The following is a 12,350-nucleotide window of genomic DNA, read 5'->3' on the forward strand; positions in this document are numbered from 1 at the left end:
GCGAGGGGTCCTTCCCTCCCTGAGGCAGGCGGGGCTTGTCCCAGCGTGGGGCGGGGCCGGGCGTGTGTGTCCTTCCCCCTGACAGGCCAGCACAGGGCGGGGCGCTGGGTCTGGCCGGGCTCTGACCCGGGATCCCCGGTGCGTTAGAAAAGAGCCGAACACCGCAAGCAAGCAGCACAGGAATCACCCCAGGAGGTGGGGCTCAAACCCTAGACTCAAGCGCCAGCCTCCCCTTCTCGTACCTGCTGGACTCCCCGCAGGGAGCGATAAGGTCCCTCCCTTTCCCCTCTTCGGAACCACAGAAACCGGCTTGTGCTTACTAGACCCTGGAAACAGGGAAACCCATTTGAACACGTTTCTGCAAAGCAGCCTGGGGCATGAGGCTGCCCGCTCCTGGCGGAGTGGGCAGGGCCCCAGAGAGCCTTGGGGTCAGGACAGGACATATCTGTTGCTGCTTGCAAACCTCTCTCTGGAGGAATCAAGAAGCTAGGGATCGATGAAACTTAAGGAAATATTTCTACTTAGGCCCTGGATCCCCGTGAGCCCTAGTAAAAAAAAAAAAAAAACCCCTCTATGAGGTAGGGCTCCATCCCAGCTCAGCAGAGGAAACGTGTTTTCCAGATTCACCTCCACAAAACCGATTTAAGCTCCACCCAGGGGCAAATAAAGACCTCCACACAGAGTCAGTGACAGTTCAACCACCAGGGCCTAGCTGTCTGCTTTAGGAGAAAGACCAAGGATTCAGAAATTGAGAGTTCCCAGGGGAAGTAGGCAGCGGTTCAGGAATAAGGCGGCAGTGTCGCCTGGGGACAGCAAAGCTTTGATTGAAGTGGGTCCAGTTTAGGTTTAATCCATCCTGGCCCCCCCACAAATATGTCAAATTAATGTGTTGAAATCTTGAAAATCACAAGGGCTTCATTTCTCTTTGCAGTCTAGGTTTTGCAGGGCCCTGTACAAAGTGCCAGCATGCAGACCCTCAGGCAGCCTTGTGCAATCCCCACAGCAGAGCGAGCTTGTGCCTGGGAAACTGGCAGCCAAGCAGGCTGGGATGAGCGTTTTGGCAGTTTAGAGTGCTTGTTCCTCCCTACCTGTGTGTTGTGGCAAAAGTTGGGCATCTCAGGCTAGGCACTTCAAGGGCTGCTGTTTTCCCATGGCCAACAGCATTCCAGCACTCCCAGTTCAGAAATAATATCTCAAGCTCCACTGAAGTGAATGGAAGTTTTGTCATTGACATCAATGGAGAGCTGGTATTTCACCCTCAGAATGCAGCCATTTCTGACCCATCTTCCTCTTCCTGTGCTCTACGATCAGGGATCGATCTTCCATCTGTAGGAATGGCTGGTCTGTCTCCGGGTCTGGAGGCAGGTGGTCTTAGGCAAAGAAAAGCAGTAGGCCTCAGTTCCCAATCCCTGTGCATTCTACCATGCTGCCCACATGGGTGTTGCTATATTGAACATCAGTATAACTACAGCTAGCCCATAGGCTGCTGTCCCATGGCATTTTTTGGGGGGGGCCCCCCCCCAAGAGCAATCAGATTTCACAACTTGGGTCTTATAGATTCCCCCACTATTAAACATTGTCCCACTGCCTTGAGTTTTTATTTTACAAATAAATAAAAATAGCAAAGTGAGCGTAGCTATTAAATCTGTTCTATATACCACCACATGTTCATGGGACACCAAGTTTTTAGATTTTCTCCATTACTGGTATCTTTTGCATTGTGGGCCTGATGCAGACTTCAAGAGCATTAGAATGACCACAAACTGAGACACCATGAAAGATCTCTACTTCAGGGCAACTCCATGACCATCACATTTTATTGACTTCCACTGGGTACCAGTCAAAACATACCTTGCTTCCCAATGTTTTGTTGGAGATGTTAATAGTCACATTTGGTAAGAATTTGAAAAGTACAGGTAACTGTACAAATCTGAGTTTTGTTTCACACATTCCTCACTGAATAACTTCATAATCCTGTTTTGTAGTTTGTCACACCTTCCCCCACCCGCCCCAGTTTATGCAGCATCCAACTTCAAACTGTAAGCTCTTCAGAGCAAAGCCTCTTTACTTGTTTCCGGGAAGCATCTAGAGTGCTTTTGGAAGCTCCAATATTCAGGAAGTATTAATGCAACATTAATACAAATTTTTACCCTGTGCAAAAAATTCTGGAACCCGATATAGCATATTTTAGTTGGGTTAATGTGCTCTTGTAAACAGAACATCTGCTCTGCTGTAGAGGGGGTAAATTGTTAGGGTAAGAAATAGCATCTACAATGAAATGTGTTCTTGTGTAGGGACATTTATGTTCCATTCTTAAATATTAGTAGAATACCTCAGTATGTTCAAAAGGTTACTGAGATCTGATCACCTACTAGTTCTTGGATACTATTTGAGCACTTTATGTTTTCAAAAACATTTAAAAAGTGACTGGGCAGAAATATGCCACCACATAGGAGTGAACTCTTAGGATTCAGTGATGCTTTGCCGCCTTCTGGTTGCTGCTTCCTCGGGCTTTTCCTGGAAAAACTGTATTGCCTCATATAGGGAATTGGCAGGAGCGGTGGAAAGATGGGGGAAGTCTCTGTCTATATTGAGACTTTGGCCTTTGAGACTAAGAAAGTGGTCCATGACACAGGGTACCCATTTGTGTAGTGTAGTTACTGGCTCGAGAAGTGGATCAGATCTTCACATTATAAATTAGTGTGTCATTACTGAGCAAGAGTAAAGTATGATTTTAAGGCAAAAGTGTGACATTTCCAACCTGGGGGAAATGCACCATTTGCATGCAGAGTGAATGTAGGTTTTAATATGGTATTCAAAGGAGCTTGCAAAACCTGTTCGGACTCACAGAAACGTGATGATAAACTCTGATCACATTTAAAGGGACACAAATAATTTAAGATCAAATATTGGCCAACGTTATGATTGGTGGTGAAATATTCTCTGGTTTCCAGATATCTGTTTTCAGAAATCTGCCAGTCACCAAGATATGTAATTAGATCAGTGGCTTTCAACCTGTGGCCGTGGACCCCTGGAGGTCCACAGATTATGTTTAAGGGGTCCGTGAAAGGTGGTTGTTACCACAGAACAGTGGTTTTCAACCTGTGGTCTGCAGATCCCTGGGGGTCCACAGACTATGTCTAAGATGTTTAAAGAGGTCTGCACTTCCATTTGAAATTGTTTAGGGGTCTGCAAATGACAACCACTGTGTTAGATGAAGAGACCCTTTGGTATGCAGGAGATACCCAAGTGTTCTGTGTTCTCCTACTGTCGTCTTTGGCTATTAGGATGTCACGCTAAAGCATATTCCCAGACCCAGAGCTGTACCTGATATCAGAGTTGACACACCAGTAAAAAATCCAAACAATTACAACAGGAGAGCCACACTGGCTTGCATGATATTAAAAATGCAAAGATATGAATGTTCACCGACCAGAAAAAGACAAAGCTAAGAGGGAGCAAAAGTATTTTCAAAGTTTTGAGAGGCTGTTTCAAATGACAGTGATCCTCCCTTACCATCCTGCTTGAGTAGCTGACTGCGTCACTAAAGCAGTACACAAAGTAACTGTAGACATCCTGATAGCAAGATGTGGCCCTCCACCAAAATCCACACCACAACCTATAAATACTGTTCGTCTTTTTATTGAATATTCAGGTAAATATTTCACATTAATACAGGCTACATAAAGTGGAGCCACTATACGACATGAAATTTACTCAACTTTTTTCCTTTTAAGTATGTAAACAATTATACATGTATTTACCACCGTAAAAGGTTGAAATCATGTAATCATCTAGTTCTCTGCTGCATACAAGTAGCATTCAGTAGTGTTTAGCCAAAAGCACTAGGTTCATCTGATTTTAAGTTCAAAATGGCTAAACTAACTGGAGAACAGAATCAGTTGAATAGGTAAATCAATTTGTTCTTACACAATGGGCAATCAAATTTTCATTGTTACAGCCCAGAGAAAAAAAATTGCTTAGTTAGGCACATTAAAAAAATCCCCAGGGTTCTTCCAAGGTCATAGGTTTCCCAACAAGGCTAAAAAGGATAGACCCTCTTAAATTAGTTGACGTATTTGAGATGCATATTTCCAATGTGAGGTGCCCAGGTGCCAGGCCAAATCTGCAGTGGGGAGAAAAAAATAGTTAAGAAATATAGAATATTAAGAATATGCCCAAGTGCAAAATTCTATAATAGATACAGTTCCAAACTCAGACTTATTGTGGTCCAATTTTTTAAACCTGGGTGTCTAAAGTTAGACTCCAAAATAGGAGTGGTCAGATTTTCAGAGGGGCTATAGCAGTCTTCAGCGATGACCAGGTTTTTTGCATAAGCAGTAACTGGAAACGTAGAACCTGTCAGTGTGTATTATTAGTTCATCTTGTTCATAGCAAGGTGCGGAGCACTGCTGAGAATCAGGCCACTTATTTATGAGGTAGACAAGGCTTTCTTCAGACAACTAACTAAAGTTTACAGATCACAGGCCCTGGTACTAATGGGGGACTTCAATCAGCCTGACATCTGCTGGGAGAGCAATACAGCAATGCACAGACAATCCAGGATGTTTTTGGAGAGTGTTGGGGACAACTTCCTGGTACAAGTGCTGGAGGAACCGACTAGGGGCCGTGCTCCTCTTGATCTACTGCTTACAAACAGGGAAGGATTGGTAGGGGAAGAAAAAGTGGGTGGCAACCTAGGCAGCAGTGACCATGAGATGGTTGAGGTCAGGATCCTCACAAAAGGAAGAAAGGAGTAGCAGCAAAATACAGACCCTGGACTTCAGAAAAGCAGACTTTGACTCCTTTAGGGAACTGATGGGCAGGATCCCCTGGGAAGCTAATATGAGGGGACAAGGAGCCCAGGAGAGCTGGCTGTATTTTAAAGAAGCCTTATTGAGGGTGCAGGAACAAACCATCCCGAAGTGCAGAAAGAATAGCAAATATGGCAGTTGACCAACTTGGCTTAACAGTGAAATCTTCGGTGAGCTTAAACTCAAAAAGGAAGCTTACAAGAAGTGGAAATTTGGACAGATGACTAGGGAGGAGTATAAAAATATTGCTCGAGCACTTTTTGAAGCACTTGGAGGAGAGGAAGGTGATCAGGAACAGTCAACATGGATTCACCCAGGGCAAGTCATGCCTGACCAACCTGATTGCCTTCTATGATGAGATAACTGGCTCTGTGAATATGGGGAAAGCAGTGGATGTGATATATCTGGTCTTTAGCAAGGCTTTTGATATGGTTTCCCACAGTATTCTTGCCAGCAAGTTAAAAAAGTATGGATTTGATGGACGGACTATAAGGTGGATAGAAAGCTGGCTAGATTGTCAGGCTCAATGGGTAGTGATCAACAGCTCGATGTCTAGTTGGCAGCCGGTATCAGGCGGAGTGCCCCAGCGGTTGGTCCTGGGGCTGGTTTTGTTCAACATCTTTATTAATGATCTGGATGATGGATTGCACCCTCAGCAAGTTCGCAGATGACACTAAGCTGGGGGGAGAGGTAGATACACTGGAGGATAGGGATAGGGTCCAGAGTGACCTTGACAAATTGGAGGATTGGGCCAAAAGAAATCTGATGAGGTTCAACAAGGACAAGTGCAGAGTCCTGCACGTAGGAAGGAAGAATCCCATGCACCGCTACAGGCTGGGGACTGACTGGCTGAGCAGTAGTTCTGCAGAAAAGGACCTGGGGATTCAGTGGACAAGAAGCTGGATATGAGTCAGCAGTGTGCCCTCGTTGCCAAGAAGGCCAATGGCATATTAGGCTGTATTAGTAGGAGCATTGCCAGCAGATCGAGGGAAGTGATTATTCCTCTCTATTCGACACTGATGAGGCCACACCTGGAATATTGCGTCCAGTTTTGGTCCCCTCAGTACTGAAGGAATGTGGACAAACTGGAAAAAGAGTCCAGCGTACGGCAACGAAAATGATTATGGGGCTGGGGCACATGACTTACGAGGAGAGGCTGGGGGAACTGGGGTTATTTAGTCTGCATAAGAGAAGAGTGAGGGGGGATTTGATAGCAGCCTTCAACTACCTGAAGGGGGGGTTCCAAAGAGGATGGAGCTAGGCTGTTTTCAGTGGTGGCAGATGACAGAACAAGCAGCAATGGTCTCAAGTTGCAGTGGGGGAGGTCTAGGTTGGATATTAGGAAACATTATTTCACTAGGAAGGTAGTGAAACACTGGAATGGGTTACCTAGGGAGGTGGTGGAATTTAAGGCCCGGATTGACAAAGCCTTGACTGGGATGATTTAGTTGGTGTTGGTCCTGCTTTGAGCAGGGGATTGGACTAGATGATCTTCTGAGGTCTCTTCCAACCCTAATATTCTATGATTCAATGACCCTAACTTCATGTACTCAGGTTTGAAAGTTTTGGCCTGTAAACTGATCTTTAAAGCCCAGTGCCGATATATCGGAAAGACATTCTCAAAAAAAATTATGTAAACAGGCTCTCAGAATTTAAATACATGACAGCTGATAAAATCTTTTTTTTCCTCTACTAAGCACAAAAATATCAATTGAGAAACCCGATAGAAAGTATCATTTTAAACTATGAGAAAGATACAAACGAATTTACCTGCTGAGCATCAGTACATTCTGTTGAATTTTGGACAACCTTTATCATAGGATTCCAAGCTGGATCTGGAGTATGAAGTCCATTAAAGAGAGGCCCTCCTGGGCCGTCAGCTAGCTGAGGATGAGAAGGTATTAGAGCGCCTCCATACATGGAAATCGGTAGACCCTAAAATAGCAGAAAGGACAATCACTGTACAGTGTAGTGGTTACAGACAACAACCCTAGTACATCACATACAGAGTAGCATCTGTCATCTCAAAGAATCCCAGAGCGTTTTACAGAACTTATGGGCAGAGATCACTTCATCCATCACTGAAATAAGAAAGAGGGGCCACTGTGCATCAGCAGTGCTACTAAGCAGTGTTGTGAGGAGAGATGAGAATACCATACCCAATTCCAGGGACAATTCAGAGTAAAGCAGAAGGCAATTGATTTTATTAGTGTTGGAATTTTGCAAGGCTCCCCATTCCAATGTACTGCACAGTATGAATGAAAATGCATTACCCAAAATGTTCAAACTTCATTCAAATCTTATGCAACATTAAAGTTGCACTTACAATCATCTTGGCATTCTGTGAGAAAAACGGGAACATGTGGTGGTCTAAGCATCAAGTTTGGAATGCTCAGACTCCTTGGAACCAGAGGTTCAAATCCCAGCAGAACTAATTCAGCCCTTCATCTTCCTGAGATACCCATATTAAGTACCATCATAGTCTGAATGTGGTTTTTTTAGATGAGTCTGCAAAGCCAGACATTGTGTCTGTCTGTTCTACATGGATTTCATGTCACAATGTACTTGGGAAGTGCTCTCCTCTCCCATCAATATACCACTTGTCATCCTAACTGAGCTGCAGTGATGCTGTGTGTATAGTTTGAAAGCACAGTGGTGTCCTTTAAGATAGAAGGTACTATACAATATTTTAATGGCCAACTGGAATAATGACCTTTGAGTTCATAAAAGGCGTAGTGGCTTTCTTTATAGAGCCTTATGTCCATGGCCTCCAACATGTGACACAGACAGTTTTCATAAACATCTCCCTACACAGGACAGAAGGGAATACAGAGCTCTTTCGATACCTCCCTCCCTCAAATTTCTGTCGTTTCCTTACATAGGATATGAAAAATCTTCATCTTGCATTAAAATGATCATAGCTCACGAAAAATAAAGACTGCAACAAAGTACTTTCTCCAGATGTAACTGTAGCAATGTTCTGAGAAGACTCCAGACTATGCACGTGATCCTAGATATTCCTCAAATCCTTAAACTGAATTATGTCAGGACTGTATTCTGTTTTTACCTTGTTCTAGTTTCTGATGTTAATGCCTTCTTTACGTACACAATTCAATATTCTCCTAACCTCCTGCCACATGTTCTGAAGAAAATTACATGATATTCACATGCCTAATTTACATCTGTAACTCATGCCAGAAGCATTAAATATTAACCAGCCTGAAGAGGCGACCTAGTTCCATGTAGGAAGGAAGGAATCTAACACAGCAGGGGAGAATGGAAAAGTGGAGGGTGTCACCAAGCAAGTCCATGTATAAGGCCTGGGATATTAGCAACTAGAAATAATTTTTAGTTTCAGTTATAATGTGCCCTCAGTTTGACTAGTGTATCTCACATGCCCAAGAGTGTTTCTGGGATGAAGGGGGGCTGCATGAATCCTCATAACTGCTAGAGCAGAGGTCCTCAAACAGTGGTCCACGAGTTCCATTCAGGTGATCCGTGGATAGTTCTCTCTAAGGTGCGCGCCTGGGCAGCTGCACATGAGAGAATGAAGGGCCACCGGGGGCTGCTGCGGCGGGGGAGAGGCCCCTCTCCTGCCCAGCCCCAGCTTGGGGGCTGCTGCGGCCGGGGAGAGACCCCTCTCCTGCCCAGCCCCAGCTTGGGGGCTGCTGCGGCAGGGGAGAAAGGGCACATCTATTGCATTAAAAAGGTAAGACTACTGATATTAAAATATGAGTTGTGTGCTGTTATTTGTAGAACAAAAAAACATTAATTATTATTAAGGTTTTTTAATATAGTGCTTTTATCCAAAGTGCTATAGAATAGTTAGCATATGGTACAAACATTTGGAAAGATCATTAAGTGGTCCACCGAGATCCCCAGCAATTTTCAAGTGGTCCATGAAAATAAAAGTCTGAGAATCATTGTGCTAGAGCAAGGGTGTCCAACCTATGGCCCGTGGGCCATACACGGCCCGTGGGCCATACACGGCCCGTGGGCCATACACGGCCCGTGGGCCATACACGGCCCGTGGGCCATACACGGCCCGTGGGCCATACACGGCCCACCAGAGCATTTCATAAAGCCTGCAGCTTGCTTTAACACAATATATTAATGCCCGATTTATTAGAATTTTATCATGTTTACATCATTTTAGTTTACACAAGGGTGTAAACAGACAATGTTATACATAGAAACAACCTATCTAAATACATACGAAACAAGCTGAACTTAAAATATAAATCAATACAGGTGACTTTACATCTTATTAAAATATGTAAATTTTGGCCCACACAAGGTTGTGCTTATGTGTATGTGGCCCTCCCGTATAATAAGAATGGGCAATACTGCGCTACAGAACATTCAGAATTAAACAAATCTGAATGGACCAATGGCCTTGGCAAAGTTGCCTCAACTTGTTCCCGAGAAAGGGCTTTTAATGAAGTCTCTCTGGACAGCTCACTTCTGGAAATGCACTGTCAGACAAGTCATCTGCAGCCAGGCAAAACAACCCAGCTGCTTATAACAAATTCAACTTTCAAATATAACTTACTTTAGAAAAATCCACGAAGCTATTTGGCATAGGTTGGTGGAAAATGTTTGAGGGAGCCACGATTCCAGAATCATCTCTCTCCATTGGCTGATGCTGGGAAAATGTGCCTGGGTCTGATAATTGTTGATGCATTGGATGATTCCCCATTATAGGCTGAGACCAACCTGACAAGCCTTCTGGAAAGGAAGAGATTAAAAGTGGATGGTTATAATCAATCGAGAACACTCTGGAATAAATCCATCAGCTACACAGACCATCTCCACACACGTTAAGGATCTCAGAAATAAGCACAACAATGCTGCAAAAACAAACTGGGGCATTGCTCTGAACAAATCACTTTTCAGACCTCCCCAAAACCACTTGTATTCTACCCTCAGACCCCAATACCCGTTATTAACAAAATATGCACACACGTCTCCCATCCTCAGCTTCACGGCTCTGCCTACATGGCCCTTTCACAAAGACAGGCTGTAGAAAGTACTGCCCATGTGAGGCCCCACTGCATGCAGACATTTTCTTCCCTTCCCATCACCCACTGAGTTAGGCACTTTAGCACATTCCATATCCATGGTAATGTAAGGTGAGAGGCTCCACAGAGTCACGCTTAGGGCAGGAGCTGGTAGGAGGTGAAAGGCAGAGAACTTTCTGAAGACTGAAGTGGGAGAAGATGGTGAAATCTGGAGACATGGGACTGGGCCTGATATCAATTTTCTTTCATTCTCCTATATTCCTGCACCAAATACCAAACGAATATTTCAGATGTCCCAAACACTGGGCTAAACTTTAATAGAACTGTGATCTATGAATATTGCCAATTTGTATGACAAGTTTATAACTTTAGTCTGAAAAACAGCCATGATGAGACACCAAGGTTAATGGGATAATGTCAGACCAAATTTGGACCAAAACTTAAGCCTCATTTAAAAAAATCCTAGCTTTACAAAATTTAAGACCATTAAAATTGTCATTTTATTTTGCTACATATACAATCCTTAAAATTCCTCATGAAAACAATCTGTAGCTCAAACAGTGCGCTTTGTGATTATCTGTAAGAACTTGAAAATGGAACTACCAAAAACTGAATATAAACCTTCAGCTATTTAGAAGTCACTTTTTTTCTTTTCTTTTTTTAAATTGCTGTTGCCTGGAACAGAACTTATTTCATATTATTCAAGAAGAGTTATGGAGGAGAAAAGTGTAAAAATTAAGGACCAACAGCACTCAATCTGAATGCCCCAGTTTTTATTTGCTTGTCATAAACTATAACCTCATTTTTAAAAATAGTTTGAGTGACAAGCTACTAATTAATGAAATGCAACCACAGCTTTCAGACCGAGTTTTAAATTTGGAGACCAAATTTTGAGGAAAAGGTAAAGTAATTTTAGAATGAGAACAAATAATGCATTTCTGTTCAACAGATTTAACAGTATAGAAGATTTCAATCACTCTTTCAGAGATTATCTATTTACTGTGTACCTTTGCAGGATCTAAATCAGGTGAAAAATTCTATATTATGAGAGAAAATTGCAATGGTTCTAGCAAAACAGATTTGGCCTGAAGAAAATCAGAGTCAGTCATTACCCAATGAGGAACATTTTGGCAAAGCCCACCCTATCTCTATATCAAGAAATTCTTTAGAATCTTATGGGTGGGTTACAGATTATTTGGGGATCAATCATGAAAAACTTGGTCTGTCAGCTATAACATCAGAGGTATTTATCTCTTAAAATCCTGCAGAGTAGCTGAATAAATTAACAGAAAAGCAATCATGAAACAAAACCTAAAGAAATACCTCTGTTCTTCTGAGACTTGATCCCATCCCAGGTGGGATATTGAGGCTGTATTAACAGCCCATCTGTAAAGAAGAGTACGTTTCTGGATTTGTACCCACATAAAGTGTTGCAAATCAATCACTTCTTTTGCCCTAACCTTCCTTTCTAACTGTGGTCCTTATGGGTCAGTTCCTCAGTGAATGAAGAAGAACTTAAAAGACTTCCCCAATATATTCCCTTAAAGGATCAGAATATGCATGTTTCTGAACTCTTCTCTCTCTATCCCTGCCAGCTCTCTGTTTGTGACATCCCCTTGATATTCCTTTTAGTTTCTGCCTTTAAAGTAATCTTACATGCAGTTGATAAAGTATATTTTGTTCTCTGGTTTAGAAGGGAAGATTTTTACATATGACTACCATGTATTACTCTATTACTTCAAATTTGATCCTTGAAAAGCATAAGTTTGGTGTTTTGTTTTCCCCCCTCATTAGTTCTCAGAATGTAGTAGTGTTCACCCTAAAATCTGAGGTTTGATTTTTTTAAAACAGAAAGCTTACTTATTGTGTATGAGACTGACTTACCTGATACACTGTTAACTCCAAATGACCAGATACCACTATGTCCAACAGGAGCCGTAAAGTTAGTTCCTAAGGGGGTAGGAGTGACAGAACCTCCCTGCCGAATTCTAGCAAGCCTTTCCGTCCCAATAGGAGGTGGTACCTTTCGATCTTGACTTGTGCTACCTGCTTTTGGCTGGCCCAAGTTGGAAGGTGCAGAAGCAGCTGAAAGGGGTGAAGAGGATCCCGATGAAACTGATGGAATAGGAGATTCACCTGGTGACAAAATATTTCTCTTGCTTTATTATACATGGAACACTTAAGTGATGTTAAATACCACAATTTCCCCTCTAAACTGCCAATCCGTATTCTGTAATGCAGATTATGAAAGGTAAAAGAGTTTATTGATTTATAATATTTTGGGGCTAGTGAGAGAACTGAGTTATTTGTGGCAGAATAGTCATTGCACTGATTGCTGTTTGGCCCACTGGAAAGATTCTTCACCAGTGATTTTGTATCTTAATTTAATTGCATAAATGGTTCCAACCACAGGATAGTCTGACATTTTCTAGATCTTCTTGTAAATATTTTAGATTTACTAGACAAGGACAAGAAAACTGGAAGACTGTATGAAGAGATCTGCAAATCTTGGCCT

At 42.8% G+C, this 12,350-nt stretch overlaps 1 protein-coding gene across 13 annotated transcripts in view; it reads right to left on the bottom strand.

The window, feature by feature from the left end:
* Window positions 1-3,626: 3,626 nt before the first annotated feature.
* LOC112102600 (ankyrin repeat and KH domain-containing protein 1) overlaps window positions 3,627-12,350 on the bottom strand; it is a 193,486-nt gene continuing 184,762 nt past the window's right edge. For 5 of the 13 annotated variants that reach the window (XM_024193983.3, XM_024193976.3, XM_024193982.3 and 2 more), the window contains 5 exons: window positions 11,720-11,971; window positions 11,159-11,221; window positions 9,367-9,542; window positions 6,585-6,749; window positions 3,627-4,126 (listed from right to left, as the gene is read on the bottom strand). In XM_024193983.3, the coding sequence (XP_024049751.1) occupies window positions 4,067-4,126; window positions 6,585-6,749; window positions 9,367-9,542; window positions 11,159-11,221; window positions 11,720-11,971 (716 nt within the window). In that variant the 3' untranslated portion in view covers window positions 3,627-4,066. The remainder of the gene's footprint in view (window positions 4,127-6,584; window positions 6,750-9,366; window positions 9,543-11,158; window positions 11,222-11,719; window positions 11,972-12,350) is intronic. The other 8 variants (XM_024193986.3, XM_024193984.3, XM_024193980.3 and 5 more) reach the window with 3 other exon arrangements.

The sequence above is a fragment of the Terrapene carolina genome, unplaced genomic scaffold (genome assembly GCF_002925995.2).
Source record: "Terrapene carolina triunguis isolate 2854851 unplaced genomic scaffold, T_m_triunguis-2.0 Scaffold838, whole genome shotgun sequence".
Lineage (NCBI taxonomy): Eukaryota > Metazoa > Chordata > Testudines > Emydidae > Terrapene > Terrapene triunguis.